The sequence below is a fragment of the Truncatella angustata genome, assembly GCF_020726525.1.
Source record: "Truncatella angustata strain MPI-SDFR-AT-0073 chromosome Unknown BKA67scaffold_2, whole genome shotgun sequence".
In the NCBI taxonomy this organism is placed as follows: Eukaryota; Fungi; Ascomycota; class Sordariomycetes; order Amphisphaeriales; family Sporocadaceae; genus Truncatella; species Truncatella angustata.
Genome location: NW_025763382.1, coordinates 1,562,852 through 1,586,145, shown reverse-complemented (window position 1 = coordinate 1,586,145; position 23,294 = coordinate 1,562,852). Strand labels below are relative to the sequence as shown.

The following is a 23,294-nucleotide window of genomic DNA, read 5'->3' as shown; positions in this document are numbered from 1 at the left end:
ATCCATTCCTTACCGAAGTCCCAAATTGCCACGCGACTAATGCTCAGGGTCCAGATCGGAGTTTAGCAGAGCTCAAAGGTCCGACGTCACCATCTCACGTACAAGCTTCATTTTCTTGTTTTCTTTGACTTTACATCTACCATTGGCTTGCCGATTCTCACAAGCGGCCGATCTGGTATTTGCTTGCTCCGCCAGGTCAATCAGCTCTCTTTGAGCCTTGAAAGTTTCCCCAAGATGCCTCGTCCATCCACTCCTCCTAGAGCCACAAACCCCTCCAAGGCAGCAATCTCCCCTCCGACCCCAGAGGTGACTCGTCGCATCGTATGTTTGTGACTGACTTCTGATGCAGCTTCTTTTCAAACTAACGCCCTGGTAGGAGGAAAACCGTTTAAAGGCCAAAGCCCGCCGCGAACAACTCGAAGCCGCCCAACGAGCTGCAGGTGTCCCTTCCCTGCCTCGCACCAGGTCTGGCTTCGTCGCTACCGACGAAATTCACATACCGAACTCGCGCAAGCGGCCGCATGAGGAGATCGTCTCCGTCCGCAACACACCCGCCATTAGTCGAGATGGGCGCATTAACGGCGCGTCTATCGCCAAAGATGCCGGCGCACCGCCCCAGGACGGCGCGGACTCTATACGGCCGGCCAAGAAATTTACAAAGTTTGTAGACTACGACTTTGACAAAATCACAGATTCAAAGGGAGGCTTCTTGAGTGTAGAGGATGATCCTTGGAACAAAGCCATGAGTGGTGGTCCGGCATCTACCTCCGGAAGTGCAAAGCCGGGCCAGCCTGCCGAGCCGGGCCAGGAAAAGCCTAAAGGCATGACGGAGGCAGAATGGGAACGGCTGCAAATACTACGGAAACTACGACGGCAAAAAGCTGGGCCTTACGAGCCAGGGCTTAGCGTCATCAACGCAGCGGAGCGCAAGAAATGTCGAGAGTGCCAAAGCCTGGAGATTGACTTTGTCTGGGACGAGGTGTTCAATATCTCTGTGTGCAATAGGTGCAAAGAAGCATCGCCGGAGAAATACAGCTTATTGACCAAGACAGAAGCTAAAGAAGATTATTTGCTCACAGACCCGGAACTGCGAGATGAGGAACTGCTGCCGCATTTGAGCAGACCCAATCCGCACAAGAGCCACTGGCACGACATGATGCTGTTTCTGCGGTGTCAGGTGGAGGAGTATGCCTTCTCGGACAAGAAATGGGGCAGCACAGAAGCCCTCGATGCCGAGTTCGAAAAGAGGGAAGCAGAAAAAAGGAAGAGGAAAGAAGAAAAGTTCAAGTCGAAGCTGCTTGATCTCAAGAAGCGAACCAGAACAGAAGCATACAGAAGAGAACATGGCAGGCTAGGGTCTGGCGCCGGTATTGGCAGAAGGAAAAATGGCGAGACGGCCAAGTTTGGAGATGCGGTGCCCAACATGGGACGGCACGTGCATGAATGGGGTAGGGCGATTGAGAACGAGGAGGGCATGACGGTGAAAACGTGCACAACTTGCGGAATGGAGGTCGAGGAACTAGAGTTTTGAGAAGTGTTGGGAATTGGACTATACGTTTGTGCTTGATACCCCTATTTTAAAGACATAGTGTCTATTGAATTTCAGCTCGGCAATACACCTAACCAGCGTACTGTTTCGAAATGCAACTCATTGACCTTGCGTCTATACACACAGGCCGAACCAGGTCAGTTGGTGCACACGGGTGTCGTTGCTCTGGGAAACTGCATATAGCTCCGGCTGTATGAATACTTATCGTTAATTTGGCACTTCCTGCAGTGATAAGTCTAACGCGACGCTGTCCAGTCTCATAGTCATAGGTATTTGTTGTGCTTAGTCGTTGTAAAACGATTCCATGCCACGCGTTGGGCTTATTAGACATTAATGTCGCGACCCTAGATGAGACCCGGATCTGGGCATGATTCTTGAAACGACACATCAGTTTTAGTGGGTCTGCCAGCCCATGTACACTCTCAAATGAACATGCCGTAAGGCAGGCGCGCATTTGGTGGTCGGTAGCCGCCCTGGGAGACTGACTGTTTCTAAACCTTACATAGCTGTTCTGTCGTGGGGTAGGAGTACTTAACCTTAGATTGCATACAACGCGACGGGGGAAAAAAAGCTTGAGTAGACCCCGAAGTCTGAGTGTAATTATGATTTAGACACTTAAACAATAAAGAATACTAAAAGCGAAAGCGACAGCCACGTGTGTTCTCTTCACTGCCTCGGATCAAATCATCAGGAAGGAAAGGACGAAAATAAAACAACACTGAAAGAAGGAATAGCCGGGTCGTGGTTCAATACTACATACACACATGGACCGATTACATGCCTAACCTTAAATCAGTTCAGTTCGGCCGGCTTAAGCGGATGCTACGCCGTACCCGTACCCGTTACAAGGCTTGCAACAAAGTGCTAAAAGGTGCTTGGGTCACAATTCTTGACGTCGTTTTGGCGCCTGCCGCGCCCGCAATTGGCCAAAGCTTCCAAGCTCCATGTCCATCTCCGCCTAGCGTTGCGTCTTGCGTCTTGCGTCTTGCGTCCGAAGTCTGAGGTCTGAGGTCTGAGGTCTGAAGTCACTGTTACTGTGCACCCGCCTGGAGCCGCTTGAACTTTGCTAAAGCTCAACTCTCCATTTTCACCTCTCAGGCTGAACCTGAACACCACCTTCACCCACCACGAGAAACGACGCTGTAGACGAGCACTTCCTTTCCATCACGACCCAAACGTCCACAGACGACTGGGATTCATCAATAGTCGCGAACCCCACGCTTTTAGACCTGAACAAGGACCTTGGTAACCTGCACGACTACCTTGGAGCTTGGTCCGATCTTCTGAAGCAACCCGGCTTGCAACTGCCACTGAATTTCCAGAGCTGCGATCGCTCTTCTCTCGACATCACCCATAACCCCACCATCGCATCATAACTTTTTTTTTCTTTTCCCTTTTCCCCCCTGCTCTTCCTTCCCACGAGACTTCGACTTACATACAGTACCTCCCACCCGTTGCCACATTCTTTGTCGTTGGTTTAATAGTTTGCCGACGCAGCAATCGGATTATCGTTGCCGAACTGTTCGCAAGGCTGACTGACCACAAGGCTCCGAGCCTACGCGCAACGCCATCTTCAGCTCGACCCCCTACCAATTCGCACCGCACCTATCCCGAATACAGCAGGGAGTCGTCCACTATTTCGGGCGCTCCAGTGATTACAAGTCAAGCTGTCGCTCAAGGCCACTTGATCGTCGGTAGTGGAGGGGGAGCTTGTTCTTGATTCTATGCGGCTCTGCCGCCCCCAGTCTTCACCATGGGCAAGATAACGAAGACCCTGCAACCAAAGCACAAGGAGTCGAATGTGAGTGTCTCCCGATTGTCACGCTCGCCACATGTCTATGAGACGTGCTAACTTAGGCTCCAGACTCCATGGCTTCAAGAGTTTGTTCAGAGAGCGTCTACCACACAATTACCAGATCTGCCCGCTGTCCTCCATAGCTTCCCTACGAGATGGCCTTTTCCTAGAGGCGATCTTTACCACTGGATCCCACTACTCAACAAATTCGACACCGTTCTCGAATCCTTTGTTGCCATCTACAAGCTCAGTGATGGCACACAGACACGGGATTTCGGTTCCGATGTCATTCTTCAGCTCGACCCCCAAGATGCAGCCCCAAGCGACACTAAGCCGTTCGATGCAACATATCTGAGGAACCAAGGATACGGAGAGAATGCGGATGCTGTGTTGGTGCGTGCGGTCCTCCAGTTCACAGAGATGCTACTGCATCATTGCGGAAACAGGAGCATTTACGCCAGCAGTTCACATCTCAATGATCTGCTGAACAGCACGGATCTTGATATCGTCTGTGCTACCTTGCGCGTAGGGGTGGAACTCGCCAAACGCTACCAGGCCTCGGTTAAGCGTCTCAGAAACTCGAGCTTCTCAGTCACATCTGCCCTGTTGTTGAATCACTACAATATCGATCTATACAAGGTTCATCAGCTGGCGCAGCCCTTCGTGAAGACTCCGATTATCAAGCCTGCGGTGGAACCTCACAGCCTATCCACTCCAACAGCAAGCAGCAAGGGCAAACCACCCACCAGTAAAGCTGTCAACTCCATGTATGCCAACGATCTCTGCGCTATCGCGAAAGAGACACCCTCGGACGAATCACGGTGGCAAGGTTGGGGAGATGTCCGAGTTCCTTACTACCCAGTGTCTAGTGCTCCAGAGCCCCAGGAGCCACAGCCGGTGCAGCAGCGCATTGAATTGTCCTCAACGCCTTCAACACCCACCCCTCTACGACGCAGCAACTCGGCTAATGTTGTCCAAACTACACCCCGCTCTGCGAGGCAGTCTATGCCAGACGACACACCATTACCGGGTCTCCGTTCTCCTGCATTTGGTGGCACCGAGTCTGCAGGATCAGCACAGAAGTCTGTCGATCTTCCACATTCTGCGGTTGTTACATCGCCGATCTATAAGCTCCTGGATCGTGCTCCCTCAGACTTGCCCAAGGAAAGCCGCTATGACTTCCTCAATCGTGTTCGCGTAGCGAAGGCATTGACTGGCAACGTTTCCTCCAGAGAACAAGCACTCAAAGCACGTCTGCTCGCAATCGAGAATCTGGCTTACATACATCAAGAGTCTGCTTTCGTCGACAAGGCCTTGAAGCAAGACAGTGACGAACCCCGCCGATTCCAACTGATCTATCAACTCGCTGAGCTGATTCGTCCATCGTCAGATGGATCCAGTAGTGTCTCGCGTGACGTCCAAGCCATCGCCCTTTCGCTGTTGGATGTGCTCACGACGAACATACACAGTAAAATCCCTGATATATTTTCCGCTCTTAATGCGACGGTCAACCACGGAGTCTTGCTGTACGTCATAAGGAAAGCAGTTGCGGAGATGAAGGAGGATGACGCCGGCGAAGGTTACACTGTTGAGGATGAGTGGCGCGATAATCTATTCTCACTCACGCATCATGTTACCTTGGCCATGGCTAATACTTCACGAAATACGCCTGAGATCATATCCGCTGGCTTGTTTGATATCATGGTCGAGATTCTTGCCATCCGTTCCAACGTTGCCGAACGAATGTATTCAACACTTCTCGCGAATCTTGATAGCTTGATTAGTTACGTGCAATCGCCGTCCTTCAGCATTATCAGTGCAGAAGGCCTGGACGCTATCACCGATCTCATTACCCACGAGGTTGATCTGGCCAGAAAACTTGTAGCCGACGGAAAAGGAACCCCACGAAGCTGGCGTTCCCAAATCGTGGACTACGATGTTCCCTTTTGGCAACAACAGAATCTGAAATTCCTCCTCAAGTTCATTCACCACCTGATGACGAACGCATTCGCTTTTGGTGGAAATACTGATCGACTCCTAAGAAACCTGGTCGACAAATCTACGTTGTTGCAAAGTTTGCGTGAGATCATCACGAACGGCGATGTCTTCGGGTCGCTTGTTTGGACTAGTACAGCCAATTCGCTCAGCGATTTCCTCAACAACGATCCTACTAGTTTCGCTGCAATCTCTGAAGCTGGTCTAGTCCAATGCTTCCTCGAGTCTATCACTGGACGTCCGGTGACGGTAGAAGAATCTGCGGGGCCTGGTGATAGCAATAGCCAAGACACACCATCTTCTCTCATCGCTGTTGATGATCGACCGCATCCTCCTACACAAGAGATGCTTCAGACACCTCGAACGGGTACTTTGGCAGGTGGTATACGTGCTACTAGCGAAGCCATAACCGCCGTTCCTACGGTGCTTAATGCTATCTCGCTGAACAATCAAGGCATTAAAATGGTTGCGTCGTCCCGTGCTTTTGAAAGTTACTTTGAAATATTTGAGAGTCCGGAGCATGTACGCATCATGTCTGCTAATGACCCTGAACTTGCTGCGAATGTCGGCAACCATTTCGACGAACTGGCCCGCCATCATCCCGCACTGCGTCCGGCGATTACAAATGCCGTCGTCGATATGGTGGCGAGGATCGTTTACCTATCCAACCAAAAAGCATCAGCATCAGGTCTAGGAGCAAAACTTGTGACTCATGATGTCAGTGCTTCCAGCCCGGCCGACACGGATGCCAACGGTATCGAGTGGGACTCTGAAGGCAGCCACTTGCGGTTTGGTCCAGAGATGTCTCCTCCACAGCAGTCTGCCTTGCCCTATATTTACGCCACTGCATCATTTTTGCAGCAATACGTGGGAAATCAACAGCTCAGACAGTCTCTAGTACAAAAGGGCTTAATCGAGTACCTGCTGGATCTTTGTACTAGTCCGAGCCTGCCGCACCGTTTCGGCGAGTCTGGTGCTGCGCGTTCGCTACATCAGGTTATCGCCCAACTCGTTGAGACTTCGCCCGTTCTAGGGATTCCGTCGTTGGTCAGACGGATTCGCAAGTCATTGGAAGCATTGGAACCCCTGACAACTTCATCAACCTCGGAATCTTTCTTCGTACGATATTTGGCTGCCGACCCAGCAAAGACGGACAGTGCAGTGTCACTAAGCACGGGGAATGTCGTGGTCAAGGAACTGCTGAACGTGCAATCACTAGTTAAGGCTTTAGCTAATTGCTTCCCGATCTCCAACAGATCAGCCAATTTGATGTATCCTACTGTCAACGCTTACGACTACTATCACGAGTTGATCACAGCCCTTGGTCCTCTGCTGAGATCTGTGGTAACCCAAGAAGAGCTTGCCATGCGTTGTGTACCATGGAGCTGGATTCAGCCAAAGAAACAACAGGAATCCACTGACGGTGCCACTGGTACAGGCGATGGCAGCAGCAACTCAGCTGGAGATGACGAGGCTGCTTTGTCCTCTATGTTGTCCCCTAACCAATACCGCATGGCCTGGGACAGGTTGAGACCGTCAACCAAGACAGAATACTCTAGTTCCCGGTATCGCAACTTTGATACTATCAACGCTGTCCTTCACTCCTCAATGTCTGCCATCTTTCCGCTACTGCAAACCTTTGGCAAGGCTCTGCTCTCCCGCTCACGAAATGACCGAACAAGCAGTGATCGTGACAATTACATCAGGGCTCATCACGTCAAGCTGGCACACGAGCTGGGTGGCATCCTGTATGATCAGCTTACTATTCCCGAGAACCCGAGAACCCCTGCTCAATTCCACTACTGGATCATCATGACGCATGCAACGCATGAGGTCCTTTTCGATCGCAGATATGACCCACGGGCTGAGAGAAATGGGCATCAAGCTTCCGCGTCTGTCCTTGTTGCCTTCATGCAAAAGGGTGGCTTCAAGCAACTCAACTCAATTCTGGAAATCTTTGCCAGCGAGATTAATGACCCCAATACCGGCGAGGACTCACCATTGCGCAAATTGGCTACGATTGGTGTCAAGAAGATTTTGAAGTTGTATGCCATTGTTGCCAACGGTAAGACCATTGCCGAGGCTGTTGGACACACCGCATTTCTCGGCAGGAGCTCTTCACGTTCACTAGAGAATCAGATCGCTCCAAATCTTGTGGTCGAGCTCCGAATGACACTTTTGCCGGTTATACAAGATCTATGGAAGTCCCCCCTGATCGAAAATGAAGCAAAAGACTCGGAGGAAATTGCAAACAAAGTCATCGATATCTTAAAGTCTATCTCCGGAGTTGACGGAACTGAACATGGAGCATACGGGCGTTCAGAGAAAAACACTCCCCCACTCCTGCTGAAGCAAGAGGAGGTAAAGTTCCCCTGGACCACTGTTGTGGAATCGATTAGTCGAGTGAGGGGCGAAGGCTACGACGGCCAGCTGGCCTCTGAAGCTGTCTTCAGAGCCAATGGTGATGCTATACGTGCCATCGATTATTGCAAGGCCCACAAGGCCGGAATCGCTGGTGCACGCAATCCAATCCCCGAAGTCGATGTGATGAATACCGATCCAGATGAGATTGAGTCCACCTCCACCCCAACAGGAGAGCCTCAACCTGCCACTTCAGCCTCAGATGATCAGCCAATGATTGATGCTGACCTTCCAGCCGATCTTCCTGCTGGAATTCTAGACAATGAAATACTTGGCGATTTGAGGGATGTTGCTCCTCTGGTGCCAGGAATGGAATGGACCGAAGGCAATGCAACCTCGTCTACAGCACAAGATGCTGCTCCAATATCAGCAGATTCGGAGACTCGTTCTCAGACGGGTGTGCCTAGAGAAGAACTGGACGAAGCCCGCGTGAAGCTGCGTGAGGATCTGATTGACAGGTGCTTGGATGTGATAAGGGCCCATCCCAGTAGCACCTATGAGATCTCTGAACTTATCAACAACTCCGTCATCCGCTCTTCGACGGACGATTCTGCCAAGCAAGAAATCGGCGAGACTCTTGTTAATGCTCTCATTTCATTTGTCGCAGACGAAGATCTAAAGCCGAACGGACGAAGCATATCTGCTTATGCTCACTTGTTGTCACTGCTACTTCAGAATCGCGGTTTTTTCACAGCCACAATGGGGTCCCTCAGGGACAATGTGACCGAATTTCTCGGCTTTCTCCGGCCAGCATCACCGGCAACCGAGGAAATTGACCCCTGGATACCTTATATTCTTCTCATCTTCGAGATATTGTTGAGCGACGATGAGCAGCCTAGCGACATAAAGTGGAAAGCACCCACCAGCGAGGATGACGTTATTGAGCCACTTCAATGGGCACCCAAGGACTTGATTGTCAATGAAAGTGATCGACAAGCACTCCTGACAAGTATACTTGACATTCTGCCAAGGGTGAACAAAGCAGAGTCTCTCGCTGTGTCCGTATTACGCATCCTTGTCATCCTAACTCGCAACAAGTCAACAGCACAAGTCGTTGGGGACAAGAAGAACCTTTCACGCATCTTCGTCATGATGAAGCAGCTCTCCAGCTCTGGTTCAAACCGTCTAGGGGATACACGCATATCTTCATACGTGCTGACGATTCTGCGTCACATCATCGAAGATGAGGACATCATTAAGCAGCTCATGCGTAGCGAGATCCGATCGTATTTTGACAACGTGCGTTCACAGCGTAATCCCGATATTGGCACCTACCTCAGGCAGAACTCCCATGTGGCGCTTCGCGATCCTCACCTTTTCGTGGACGTATCCAATGAAATGGTCTGCATTTCTCGTTGGAATGCCGGAGATAGCACTTCGCAAAGACAAACTGTGGCACTTAAGGCACAGAAACCTGAAACACCCAAAGATGATGTTGCACCAACAGTTCGGGCAACAGAAGACTTGTCTATTCAAGACGTGAAACCCTCGACAGAAAGCACGGTCAAACCTACGACAGACGCGATCAAGTCAGTCTTGCAGGACATCAAGCGACCAATCCTTGAAAACCCGGATGGTGTCATACATTTCCTTCTCTGTGAATTACTCAATTACAGAGAAGTCGAGGATAAGGAGCCCGTCCAACCAGCGGCGGACTCTAAAGATATTAAAGACACGGCATCTCCAAATCCCAACAGCGTGAACGATTCTTCCGACAACAAAGACAAGAAGAAGCCCTCTTTCAAAGCCGAAGAACACCCCATCTTCATCTACAGGTGTCTCATTCTTCGCTGTCTTATCGAATTACTCCAAAGCTATAATCAAACGAAGGTGGAATTTATCAACTTCAAGAGAAGCGCGCCAATGCAGACAAACACCCCGATTAAGCCGCGAAGTAGCGTCTTGAACTATCTGCTTACGGACTTGCTTTGTGCCACTCCTCTTGATGGCTCTTCTGATACCCTTGCCGACAAAAAGAAGGCTGCTACATCCATTCAGGCTCAGAACCTCCTGGTTGCTCTGATGGCCAAGACCAGCGAGAAGCCGGTGGACCGCACTCGTGAAAAGTTCGACTATGACGAGGAAACTGACTTGCTCTTTGTGCGAAAATTCGTCTTAGATACCATTTTGAAGGCTTACAAAGATGCCTCGAGCTCCAACGAGGCTTTTGATATACGATATGGCAGGATGCTTGCGCTCGCTGATGTCATGCATCAGATTATGGGTGCTGATAAAGACGGCAAGGTCCTCCCGTCATCCCGGCATCACCCTGAGCCAATGCCCGAGCGCTCCCATGCCCAGATTAGGCGCCTCATGTATGAAAAAGGCTACTTGAATACGCTCACTTCTTCTATTGCCGATATCGACTTGGCATTCCCGCCCGTCAAGAAGACTATCAAGCAGATACTGAAGGTATTACGGGTACTTACCAGCACGGCGACTCATCTAAGCAACGCCAATATACTGCCAGACTCGTCAACGACGCAAGAAGTCGAGGACGACATCGCATCCGCAACCTCGCTTTCTGATCTCGAAGACGATCGAGAAGAAACTCCCGATCTGTATCGCAACTCCGCGCTGGGTATGCTTGAACCCGGTCGCGATCCTGATGATGACTATGAATCAGGATCTGGAGAAGGTGAGTCTAGATCTCAACACATTGGCTTGCCCTCGCTGACCGATACAGATGATGAGGAGATGTATGATGACGAGTACGGCGAAGAAATGGAATACGACGAAGACGTTTCCCTTGACGGTGAAAACGATGTCAGCGACGAAGATGAAGACGTGGAAGGCATGGAGGGCATGGAGGGCATGGGTCATATTGAGGGCCTGCCTGGAGAGTTAGGCGTTGTCGAAGTCACCATGGAAGATGATGACGATGAAGACGACGATGAAATGGATGAAGACGATGAAGACATGAGCGAAGATGATGAGGAGCTCGGTTCTGACGAAATGGACGAGATGGGTGACCAGATCGAGATCGTCGACGACGAAGGCAATCCAGTTGAGGACGATGGTGCATCAGGCTGGGAGAGTGATACCGACGATGAAGGCGAAGTTGATGAAGACGACGAGCACGACCTGCATGACTATGAAGCTGCCGCACAGGAGATGATCGAACAAGGCCATCAACATGAGCTTGGCGCATTCGGTGGCCTTATCCCAGCACTGGACGAAGAAGATGACTACGACGGCGGTGACGACGTGAACATTCATCCATACCCTGAAGAGGATGAGGACGATGGTAAGTAGCTTTATCCTCGTCGTAAATCATGCACTAATTATAGCAGATGACGACGACGACGAGGATGAAGATGACATGGACGAAGACGACTATGCTTTCGAACCTTATCTTGGTGAGTCCTTCCTGTCACCCCCACCGATTGGTGGCCAATCCACACTATATTTACCAACACCAAATTTTGAAGACGACGGTCCTCCCCCCCATATCTTATCTAGTAGTATGGGCTGGGATGTATTTGAGGATGGTCTTGGCGGTGGCCACAACCACCGACACAGACATGGTTTCAGAGGTCCCTTTCCGCCTATTCCTCTGATGATGGGGGGGCCTAGGGATCCCCTCCTGGCTGGTGGTATGTTTCCATTAGACCCTGCGCCTGGGAATGGTAGTCATCCCAGAGCACTGCGTGCTATCGATGAGACGTACCGTAGCACTATTGAAGTGCTGGATAGACTGTTGTCTTTAGATGCTAACAATCCAGCTCTAGCGATGCGAAACACCTTCATGCGACCCGGCCGAAATGATCGATCCGGCACCAATGACGATGGCCTTAATCCCCTCCTCCGACGTGTTAATGAACCAGGACGCGATGGCCCATCCCGGCCACACGGCTCCCTAGCCCGTATCCTGCGCGGCCATGGCGGAAGCCCGCTTGCGTTGATCAACGAACTAATCACAAACCAACTACCTGCTTTGGGTGGTGGTGGCCCCCCATTGCAGTTCCACATTAGTGCTGCCGGCTCCAATGGTGAAATCCAGGAGATTACTGTTCCTATTACCCATTCTCGCGATCCGATAGCCGAGACTCGACATGGCAACCAAGATCCTTCACAAGCGTCAACATTTTCTACGGAGAATACGATCAGTCGATGGCACGAAGAGGCCAAGATGGTATTCGGTCAGAACCATGCTGAAAAAATCGTGAAGCTCCTACCCGCACTACTCTACTACCTTGTCCCGCCCGCAATCCAGCGAGATAAGGAGCAGAAGGCCAAGGATGCTGAGATCAAACGCAAGCAAGAAGAAGAGCGCAAAAAGCGCGAGGAAGAGGACCGTCAGGCAAGAGAAGCCAAGGAAGCTGAAGACAAAGCTGCCCGTGAAAAGGTGGAAGCAGAGGAGCGTGAGCGCGCCGAAGCCGAAGCTGCTGCTCGGGCAGCTGCGAATCCCACTTCAGCTGAAGGCGCAAAACACGATGACGATGTAGATGCTATGGAGGGTGTCGAGAGTAACGACCAACCGACAACGCCTTCTCAGCAGACGGCTGATCAGCCTCGCGTCACAACCATAATCCGCGGCGAGGAAGTTGACGTGACAGATTTGGGCATTGATGCTGATTATTTGGAGGCGCTCCCCGAAGAGTTCAGAGAAGAAGTTATTGCTCAAGCAGTCACACAACGTCGATCGCAAGCCCGGGAAACGCCCCGACGCGCCGGAGAACAGCCCGAGGTCTTTCAGGAGTTCCTTGATGCTCTTCCTGAAGACATCCGCCAAGAGATTGTGCAACAGGAACGTGCAGAGCAACGGCGTCGCGATCGTGAAGAAGCCAGACGCCAGCAAGCTGCCGCTGCAGGTCAAGGTCCCGTTGCTCAGGAAATGGATACAGCTAGTATCCTGATGAGTTTTCCGCCCGACCTTCGCGAACAAGTACTTCTGGATCAAGGGCCGGATTTGATGGACTCTTTGCCTCCGGAAATGGCGGCTGAAGCCCGACGCTTGGTTCGCCATAACCCTGCCGTCGTGCATCGCCATCGAGATGGTGTAGGCTCTGGCCAAGCTGCAGCATCAGGTCAGCCCAGCGGCAGTGTGAACTTGAACATCAGACCTGAACGCAAGACTGTCGTTCAAATGCTCGACAAATCCGGCGTCGCAACGTTACTTCGACTCATGTTCATCAATATTAAGAGCGGTACGATGGAAAACCCGTTGAAGCACGTAATCAAGGACATATGTCAAAATAAGCAAACCAGACTCGATGTTGTGAGCACACTGCTCCAGATCTTGCAAGATGGCACGACCGATTTGGAGGCCGTCGAGCGCAGCTTTACTCAACTGTCTATCAAAGCCAAGCAATCATCCAAGGACAAGGAGGGTAAGACACCGCAGTCGCACTTGAAGCGGTCGTTGACAAATACTACTACCAACGCCAACCCGACCATCACCAATTCTGAGACCTCGCCCGTTCTTATCATCCAGCAATGTCTTGACTTACTTTGTTTCCTGGCTGACGAAGATGTTCACATCCCGGCGCTTTTCTTGACTGAACATGATACTGTTGCCTCGAGTTTAAAGCGCAGCTTGAGCCGTAAGGGCAAAGGCAAAGTTCCTGACCTAAAGTCTCATAAGTATGCCATCAACTCCTTGTTGGCACTACTTGACCGTGATCTAGTCATCGAAAGCTCAACTATTATGGATAGTTTGTCCCAATTGCTTGGCCGAGTCACTCTACCCCTTCTTGGTCTGGACCGTAAGCTGAAGGAGGCCGACGAGACTATCAAGAAGCTCGATAAGGAGATCGAGGAAGGTGAAGCAGTAGTAGCAAAGGCTGCAAAATCCGAGGTTGGCTCGGAAACTAGCCAGCCTGCGACCCTCGAACAAACCGATATCGGTGCAGAAACCACGACAGCAACATTGGGCGCCACGACTGATGCCCATGCTACTGCTGAACCTATCACGCCCGGGAAGGCGGCTGAGAGTGTTGCCAAGGCTAAAGAGAAACGCGATGCTCTTCAAAAGAGGATCAAAACATATGTTCCCCCACAGATCCCCGTTCACAACTTGAAACTGGTCATCAACATCTTTGTGGCGCGGGAGTGTAGCTCGAAAACCTTCAAGGAGACTTTGTCAGCTATCAAGAACCTCTCCGTCATTCCCGACGCCATGGACGTCTTTGGCGAGGAACTAGCAAGACAGTCCCGTCTTCTCAGCGAAAAGATTGTTGTCCACCTCGACGAGCTACTTCCCCACATCGAAAAAGCTTCAACTGGTACGGAGATCCAAGGAGTGGCCCTGGCTAAGTTTTCTCCTGGCGCTGCGGATCAAAACAAGTTGCTGCGTATCCTCACAGCACTGGATCACCTTTTTTCCTCAAAGAAGTCTGACTTCACATCTGGCTCTGGGCCTAGTAATGAGACCAAGTTTGATCTGCTCGCTACTCTCTACCGTAGCCCTACATTCCACGCCCTTTGGGAGAGACTGAGCTCATGCTTGAGTGCTATTCGACAACGAGAAAGTCTCATAAGCGTTGCCACCATACTGCTTCCGTTGATCGAAACACTCATGGTTGTCTGCAAAGATACAGCCAACCCGGAACCAGTCGCAACTCAGCAAGTTTCAATCGCAAGTCCGGCACCAGAATCTCCCATGACCAATCTTTTCCTCAATTTTACCGAAGAGCATCGTCGTATTCTCAACGAGCTTGTTCGCAACAATCCATCGTTGATGAAGGGGACCTTTCAAAACCTCGTCAAGAACCCTAAGGTCCTTGAGTTCGACAACAAGCGCAATTGGTTCAACCGCAGCGTTCATAACAGGAACCAGATTCGTGATGGGCGAACGTTCCCTTCACTGCAACTGTCTGTCCGCCGTGATCAGGTCTTCCATGACTCTTTCAGGTCGCTCTACTTCAAGAGTGGCGATGAGATGAAGTTTGGCAAATTGAACATCCGCTTCCATGGCGAAGAGGGTGTTGACGCGGGTGGTGTGACGCGAGAGTGGTTCCAGGTCCTCTCGAGACAGATGTTCGATGCCAACTATGCCTTGTTTGTCCCTGTGTCCAGCGACCGCACAACTTTCCACCCGAACAAGCTTAGCGGCATCAACGATGAGCATTTGATGTTCTTCAAGTTCATTGGCCGCGTCATTGGCAAAGCTCTTTACGAAGGTCGCGTCCTTGACTGTTATTTCAGCCGTGCTGTGTACAAGAGAATCCTTGGCAAGACCGTGTCAGTCAAGGATATGGAATCCTTTGATCCAGACTACTACAAGTCCCTTGTCTGGATGCTTGAGAACGACATTACTGATATTATCACTGAGATGTTCTCAGTTGAGACGGATGAGTTTGGTGTTACCAGAACAGAAGATTTATGTGAAAATGGTCGCAACATTCCCGTCACCGAGGATAACAAGCAGGATTACGTCCGTCTTGTTGTTGAGCACAAGCTGCTGAGCTCGGTCAAAGAGCAGATGGAACATTTCTTGAAAGGTAAGTCGAATTTCCAAGTATAGTTGTGAACTGCATGATTAACATGATGATAGGTTTCCACGAGATCATTCCTGCGGAGTTGGTTTCCATCTTCACTGAGCAGGAGCTTGAACTGCTCATCTCGGGTCTGCCTGACATTGATGTCGATGACTGGAAGAGCAACACGGAGTACCAAAACTACACACCGTCGAGTCAACAGATCCAGTGGTTCTGGCGTGCAATCCGCTCATTTGACAAGGAAGAACTAGCCAAGCTTTTGCAGTTCGTGACGGGAACCAGTAAGGTGCCTCTCAACGGTTTCAAGGAGCTGGAGGGCATGAATGGCGTCAACCGCTTCAACATCCATCGCGACTATGGCAACAAGGACCGCCTGCCCAGTTCACACACCTGTTTCAACCGTAAGTACACGGACAATATGATTTACCGCTCTCTTGAAAGAAAGACACTAACTCTAGATTGTAGAGCTTGATCTCCCCGAATACGAGAGCTATGAAACTCTCCGCGCACAAGTTTTGAAGGCAATCACTGCTGGTAGTGACTACTTCGGCTTTGCCTAAAACAACTACTTCCAGTCGTACAAGACCAAGACTCGTCCTCGCATCCATCTTCTTCTCCCACATTCATGATGACGATGAATTGGATTGTACGAACATATCAGACACACGGTTGGCGAATGGAGACATAGCATGGCATGGCATGGATTTAGCACTTTGCTGCTTTATACACTTTGATTTTTTTTCTTCTTTTCTTTTGGGAGTCTGCTTGTCAATAAGAGAGCATGAAGAAATATTTCTGACAACTGATCCGAGCCATACTGGACGGAGTGCAGGCCAAAAGGTATGGTCTCGGTTTTGGCTTAGTCTCGAAATATTATTTGCATCTGTAAGATAGGCTTTGAGCCAGCAAGCCAATGGTTAATAGAGGCAGTGAACTCATACTGTGATATGTGATAATTCATGCGTGGTGTTAAAATATGCTTTCGAAGTTATAGTTCCTTTGTACGGACCAAGTGCAAAACATTCAGCAACAGTAAGCAAAGCAGGCAGGGGACTGCACCATATGATCCAGATGATTCAGTATTTCTCAAACACAGGGGTCATGCCCATAAGCCCTTTTATATTTTTAACCTGTTTGATTATTTTATTTATTTCGTTTCTTTCTTTCCTTTCTTCTCTTCTCCTCTCTCCTCTCCATGTATCAAGTGCATCAAACATGTTTGTCACAATGATAGTTGCTAATGATTAGTAAATCCTTATCGATAACTGGATGTGACGTGACTACCCCGCGACACCTCGTCTAAAATCGGCGCGAAAAGAAGACAAGCAGGAAAAAGAAAAGAAAAAAGGAAAAAAGGGAAGGGAGGAAAGGGTAACACTGACAGCGGAATTAGGTCCGATCTACGGCGATCCACCTTTTTCCCCACACCCTGAAAGAAGCTTTGCAGCAGAGTGCGTCAAATCGGCTCTATTTCGTAACAACAGCCGGTAAGGCTGGTGTAGTAAAAGTTTTTGTTACTGGCATGTGAGCTTGGTCTGAGAGCTGAACCCTTTGGAACTTGCTCAGCAGGCGAATAGCTAACAAGGCAAGGCAAGGCAAGAAGATAAAAGAGCAAGATTCGACAAGACATTTCCCCGTGGATTCATTCATCCATCCATCAGGTTGACCTGCTTGATCTCACACTTGCTCAGTTCTCAGATACCCCTCCATAAGTCAGTCAGTCAGTCAGTCAATCAACGAACGGCAGCACGAGAATCGAGAACCTCGCACGAGTTTTATTAACTCCAAAGCAACTTTGCGCCGATTGGATCCCGGTATCAAGCTGAGGTCGATTTACCGCACTGTTACAACCTGCGAGGCTTACTGCAGTGTCACCAAGCACAAGCAAGAAATTGCTTTTTTTTCTTACTTGACCATTATATATCGATATCTACCAACCGAGCCTTCTCTTCCTTCTGCTGGTCAACATGGGCGACATGGCGAACGAGATCAAGCTGCTCTCGGGCAACAGCCACCCGAGCTTGGCCAAGGCCGTAGCTGATCGGTAGGTTTTCTTTTTATTCTTCTCCTTCTTTTTCCTCTTTTTTTTCCCCTTAGAAGATTTTTTCCGCCTCCTCCTTCCAAACTGCACAACTGCGGTTTCGGGTGGTTTGAAATGCACTCATCCAGTCTTGGGCTACCATTCGCTATCAGTGATGCAAATGGGCTGGATTCCCGAGTGACGATGTGTCTATCGACTAGTACAATACAACGAAGCTGACGGGTAAACCTCAAGGCTCGGCATCGAAATTGCGAAGACCATGTCCCTGAACTACTCGAATCAAGAAACCTCAGTCACAGTTGGTGAATCCGTCAGAGACGAGGATGTCTTCATCCTGCAATCAACCGCCCCCAACAACATCAACGACGGCCTCATGGAGCTGTTGATCATGATCCACGCCTGCCGAACTGCCAGTGCCCGCCGTATCACAGCCGTCATTCCCAACTTCCCTTACGCCAGACAAGATAAGAAGGACAAGAGCAGAGCCCCCATATCCGCTAAGCTCATTGCAAACATGCTGGTCACTGCAGGATGCAACCATGTTATAACCATGGACCTCCACGCCAGCCAGATCCAGGGATTCTTCAACGTGCCCGTGGACAACCTCTACGCAGAGCCCAGTGTCTTGAGATGGATCAGAGAGAACCTGGGGGGGGAGGATATTGTCATCGTCAGTCCGGACGCTGGTGGCGCCAAGAGGGCAACCTCGATCGCCGATCGTCTAGACAGAGGTTTCGCTCTCATTCACAAGGAGCGCCCTCGTCCCAATGTCGTGGGTCGCATGGTGTTGGTAGGAGATGTCAAGGACAAGGTTGCAATCCTGGTGGACGACATGGCAGACACCTGCGGCACCCTCGCCAAAGCCGCGCAGGTCTTGTCCGATAATGGGGCCAAGGAAGTTGTCGCCATTGTTACACACGGCATCCTCAGTGGCGACGCCATCAACATCTTGAACAACAGCGTCCTATCCCGTATCGTCGTCACGAATACTGTGCCCCTCGGCGACAAGGAGGAGAGATGCAAGAAGCTCAAGGTCATTGACGTGTCACCTACCATCGCCGAGGCGATCCGCAGGACGCACAACGGTGAGAGTGTTAGTTTCTTGTTCACACACGCGCCCGTCTAGGAGCCCGGCACGGCAATGTGGACGGAAGAAAGGAGTCGGGTGGGGAGGTCGATGCGCCGCTCTGGGGACCAATCATCAAGCTCAATTACAAAATCACTATAAGGAGTTACCGGCTGGGAATTATACGGCATGCTGCTCTGACTTTCTGCTATTTCGCCTAGGATCGGTGGTGCTGTTGCTAGTATTATTGGCCAAGGCAATCTGGGATTTTTGGTCAATGGGTCTTGAGTCTGACTTGTCCCTTTTTCTTGACTTGGTGATTTTTGTCTTGTGATATCAGAGTCAAGCATACGCTCAGACAGAACGGAAGAAAAGTTAAGAAAAAATCTCCCCCAAGAGCTGAGCCGCACGGGAATCTGTTCACTCCGTGTCGATAATCCGAAGCAGCGAAGATGTGTCCTTGCTATGTTACAGGCGTGTGGTGTGGTGCTTCTGACATTCGCATATCGGCTCGTGACAGCCATATAAAGCACTTCCCCCCGAGAATCGCAGGTTGCTTTTATTTACAGCTCGTTGTCCCGCCGCACGCCAACAAGTAGTTGACCGTTTCTCCGGTTCTGCAATCTGCGAGCGACTGCAGCAAGCTTTTTGGCCTGCCGACGGGTTTCGAGTAGAGTAGCGAAGCGGAAGGCGCGACTCGGTGGCATAAATGGGTAGGTAGGTTTTTGCTTCGCTTTGCTTCGCTTTGCTCGTGTAATGATGGGGCTCTGTGCGATTGCCTTGTGTGACATTATTCGTGGGCAGCGGGCGGAGGGGCAGGGGGGTTTTTTTTTTATTGTTGTTTTTTTGGTCTCATTTGGTAAGTCTTTCGTTCGATTGGAGATACACAGGCAAGGTAAATTTAAAATAAAAGTGACGAGATGGTCTTTGCGCAGTGTCTTTCGTCATCTTCTATCCCGAATCCGCCGCGGAAGCTTTACACACAGAGATCAAAGATCTCAAGTCCTGGTGGTGTCCGCAATGGCGTGCCCTCGTGATTTCCAAATATTTGGTCAAGTAGGTGAATCTCGAAGGCACCCTTCCTCTGATGCTGCTTGGAAATAGTCCTACGAGATCCAGTCATGGCGAATTGACTCTTGCGATCGCCAGCAACAGGCGGACGCCCTAGGAAGATGAAGGATAGCCACAGGAAGATCACCAGACCTGCGAAAGCTTATTTCGAAGCCGAGTGTGTTACTTCCTACACAACTCCCGTATTACGACTCTCAAGATAATTGAGCTTGTGGCAGTACTGGCGCTCAGACGCGTGATGGAACTACCACTTGACTAGATCACGGAGCATGGGGAAGCCTTCCAGGAAGAAGGGGAGGCACAAGGACAGAGTTGGGTATCATCGGAATCATCAACCTCTTATTTTGTGCTGAGAAATTACATCTCATGATCTAGCTAAAAGGGGCAATACAAACCATATCTCATGATGGAAGCCCACTAGTCCACGCCAGCAAAACTATGACTATGCCCATTTTGCCATGAATGTCGTTTCCCTTTCCGCAATGCAAGAGAACCAGAAGGAAGCGAGACACCTAACCCAACGCCTGTAGAGAGATATCTTACTTGCGCATGGAAGACGCACGTCTCTTACGGTTCTCGGCCTTCTGGGCACGAGCCTCGGAGACACGCTTGGCAAGGAGAGAAGCGTACTCAGCCTGGAAGATATAGATTAGTATGGGAGGGCTAGAGAGGAGAGAAATGAGGCGAGGGAAAACATACAGCCTCGTCCTTGACCTTCTCGGATTGGCGGCGCTTGAGTGCGATTCTGTGGCGTTTGTGCTGGAGACGCTGGGGAGTAACCAGTCTCTGGATCTTGGGAGCCTTGGTGTAAGGCTTCTTGCCCTCACCCTTGGGCTGGATCTCACGTCGGATGACGTACTTGCGAACCTAATTGTAGCATATTAGCCATGCTCTCGCTTTGCTTGGGGGGATGTTTCCATATTCAATCGTCTCGCATCTCAGACTCTGCCCGGTGGTATTCATTGCGAAGGATTCTTCTCTCTCATCCTGCAGTAGCAACGACCGGGCAGGTGATGACGAGTCGTTGTGGTGGATTGTCAACACTCACATCGTCATCCTTGCTGAGGTTGAAGAAGCGGCGGATCTTGGTGGCGCGCTTGGGACCGAGACGCTTGGGGTTGACGACGTCGGTAAGGCCGGGGAGCTCGTTGTCACCCTGCTTGACGATGGCGAGAGCGAGGACAGACAGGTCCATGCCGACGATGCAGCCACGGACGGACTTCCTCTTGCGCTCACCAGTGCGGCGGGGGCGGTAGCAGGAGTGACCCTCGGCGAGCAGGAGTCGGACACGGGTAGGGTGCATGACACCCTGCTTCATGGGGAAACCTTGCTTGTCGTTACCACCAGTGATGCGGAAGATGTAACCCTTGAACTCGTCGCCAAGGTTGTCACCGGGGACCTCAGCGCCCATCTGTTGGAAAGAAATCGGTCAGTAAATGGTCATGTCTTGTGTATGTGGCGCTGAACATATTGCGGCCACCAGGAGCCCGAGCCAATTTCCGAGGCCGAACTGGAGCTGATAATGTTGTCTCCTCCATCTCTTGTGTGTTCCACTCCCATCTATGCAGATCGAGTCTTCAACGGGCAGCGTTCGACCTCTTGACTCTTCTTTTTCAAAATGGCAGGTGGACGGTACTGGTGTTCGGCAGGATCCAGGTGGTTCAAACGTACGCGCTTCTCCATGAAGTCCCGGAGCTTTCGCTCATCCTCAATCTCGATCAGCTTCTGGCTGCCATTGGCAGGGTAGGAGATGTTCAACTTCATCTTGGCGGAAGTTGTGCTGGCGACTGCTGTTGGGTTAGTCGGAGGTTGCTTGTCGAAGAGCGAGAAGTCGGGATACTATCTCAGAGTGAACCCACCTGAAAGAAAACTGAATTGTGTGGGCTTGATTTTTCCGATGTGGTCTGTGCTTCAGGGTTTTTTGTCGGATCGAAAGAGTAAAGTGGGTCTAGCACCCTGGCAAGCTGGTCGCTGGGACTTTGGGAGTGCCCCAAGCTTGCCAAGGTGGACATATCGATTGCAAGTGTTGCCCAAATGGGTCAGTGCGCCCTTCGCATTGTGTTTTCTGGTACGACACGCCTGAGATCCCTCTCATGCACCGGACTTTATCCGACTATATTTCCCCAAACGTAGCAACAATCGCAAGTTCCAACAAGAACACACAACTGACCCAGGACCATACCGTAGGGCGTGCCTCTGGTCTCGCTTACCTCTGATTTGGCGCTATGGACACCTCAGTCAAGCTTCATCCCCGGCCATCTGGTCGCACCGATCTCATATGCAACCCGCTCCCTCAGCTGATACAAACACCATCGGGTTTGGCACTGCTCGAACTGCAAGGCATCATCAATTTGCCACAAACCGATGCTGAGTTACAGGGCCAGTCACCAGAGATACCCATTGGTCGTATACGTTTTCCAGACTACAATCCTAATGCTCTAGATCCTTCAAACACATCATGGATGAAGCAAGTTCATTTGTACGTCGGTCAGCACCAAAGGTTGACTGGAGAGGTCAAGAAGCTACCCAAGGCTCTGGCCATAATACGAAAACGTACCGCCAATGCGCAGGATCCCGCCATGGCAGATGCTGCAGTGGAGGCGGGGAGTGAAGATCTAGAGGTGGTGGAAATCGTGAAGCACAAAATCGTATTCTCTTCTCGACCAGAACCTGTTGGCACAAGTTGAGTCATACACAAAACCAACAACTTTCCAACCACTTTCTCTCATCTCATGCCTCACATTGCTGTCTCTCACATTTTGTCCGTATATCTTCTCATCGCAATGCACATTGGCCCGAACAGTTTCTGTCCAGTTTATGCTTTCTGGGCATTTGCAGGCTTCATAATGCTTTTCATCTTTCCAAAACTCTGATTTTGCGCTGTTGGTCTTCTGGACACTATTCGGTTCTTGGAGAGATTTACCTCCCATCTAGAGAGCAGCAATTTCTCAGTGCTCGGCTCGCCTACAAGACGGCTCGAATGGTCTTTTACCCCAGGTCCAAAAAGAAAAAGAAAAAGAAGGCGAGCCCTGATATGATGGTGGCCTATAAACCAGATGACACATTCAAATACTCGCCTTTTCACTTTCACAGAGACAAACTCCACCGCCAATCAGGCTCACGAGGACCCTGAACTAAGTTTTTGGTCATGTGCGAACTATAAGATAACAGAACTTCGACGAAAAGAAAAAGGAGAAGGGAAGAAAAAAAAACTAACTAACAGTGGTTCTATTGACATTTTTATCGTTTAATAACAGGGCAGCAAATATCAATGCAAATCGCGACTTATTTCCATAACAACAGCGTGATGCTACGTCGAGAATCTTAGTAAGCTCCAAGTCCATTTCGAAAAGCAGTGCAAGGAGTGCGAACCCATCAAGCAAGAGAAGAAGATAGCCTAGGTTCAAGCGTAATATACCTCGCAGTAAAACTGGGTTCGGTGGAAGAAAAATCTAGTCCGGCGGCCTGCTGACCATTCTCCCCGTTCACGGAAGATACTTCTTGCTCACATACCATTTACCTGCACAAAATAGTGCCCCACGCCTCGACGATTGCCGACAAAGTAATCCATAGTCAGGACTCGAAAACAACCTCAGGCAAACTGTCTTATCGCTACTTGGAGCCTGGCTCTTCTCTTCTGATTTTCTCTCCCGGCCTGTCTGATCCGTGTATCGCGACTATATGCTTATAAACTTCCCAGGCCTTTGTAAATCATGTCACGGATGTTACAACCAATCCAGAGACCGACAACGGTAGTCCTCCAATATAACTCAGTTGGTATGTTGTATAGACACGACATTTCCAAATCTCGCCAGCCTCGAGGCTCTTCTGGACCGCACCGTACCGAGGTTTGCCCCACAGATCCATCGGAAAGCGGTCGCCGAAGGAGGTCCTACCGTCCGAGAATAGTCCAT

The 23,294-nt window shown here is 50.4% G+C and overlaps 5 protein-coding genes across 5 annotated transcripts; 4 read left to right on the top strand and 1 right to left on the bottom strand.

The window, feature by feature from the left end:
- Positions 1–234: 234 nt before the first annotated feature.
- Positions 235–1,531, top strand: BKA67DRAFT_654990 (XPA protein C-terminus-domain-containing protein; the record flags this gene model as incomplete). Its single annotated transcript, XM_046106659.1, has 2 exons — positions 235–321; positions 377–1,531. The coding sequence occupies 2 exons, from the start codon at positions 235–237 to the stop codon at positions 1,529–1,531; spliced, it is 1,242 nt and encodes a 413-aa protein (XP_045960905.1).
- A 1,771-nt stretch (positions 1,532–3,302) lies between these two features.
- BKA67DRAFT_511823 (uncharacterized protein) lies at positions 3,303–15,762 on the top strand (the record flags this gene model as incomplete). Its single annotated transcript, XM_046097429.1, has 8 exons — positions 3,303–3,350; positions 3,414–10,398; positions 10,447–11,007; positions 11,054–11,119; positions 11,192–11,353; positions 11,492–15,205; positions 15,259–15,603; positions 15,668–15,762. 8 exons carry the CDS (start codon positions 3,303–3,305, stop codon positions 15,760–15,762), a joined length of 11,976 nt encoding a protein of 3,991 aa, XP_045960904.1.
- A 1,407-nt stretch (positions 15,763–17,169) lies between these two features.
- BKA67DRAFT_531928 (ribose-phosphate pyrophosphokinase 3) lies at positions 17,170–18,369 on the top strand (the record flags this gene model as incomplete). Its single annotated transcript, XM_046099455.1, has 2 exons — positions 17,170–17,246; positions 17,478–18,369. 2 exons carry the CDS (start codon positions 17,170–17,172, stop codon positions 18,367–18,369), a joined length of 969 nt encoding a protein of 322 aa, XP_045960903.1.
- A 1,330-nt stretch (positions 18,370–19,699) lies between these two features.
- BKA67DRAFT_552639 (40S ribosomal protein S6-B) lies at positions 19,700–21,351 on the bottom strand. Its single transcript, XM_046101861.1, has 4 exons — positions 21,052–21,351; positions 20,429–20,791; positions 20,080–20,247; positions 19,700–20,015 (listed from the first exon to the last, which is right to left on the bottom strand). The coding sequence occupies exons 1-4, from the start codon at positions 21,142–21,144 to the stop codon at positions 19,920–19,922; spliced, it is 720 nt and encodes a 239-aa protein (XP_045960902.1). The 5' UTR covers positions 21,145–21,351; the 3' UTR covers positions 19,700–19,919.
- A 254-nt stretch (positions 21,352–21,605) lies between these two features.
- Positions 21,606–22,067, top strand: BKA67DRAFT_654986 (sister chromatid cohesion protein Ctf8; the record flags this gene model as incomplete). The annotated part of the gene is made up of 1 exon (XM_046106658.1): positions 21,606–22,067. The coding sequence occupies one exon, from the start codon at positions 21,606–21,608 to the stop codon at positions 22,065–22,067; it is 462 nt and encodes a 153-aa protein (XP_045960901.1).
- Positions 22,068–23,294: the final 1,227 nt, after the last annotated feature.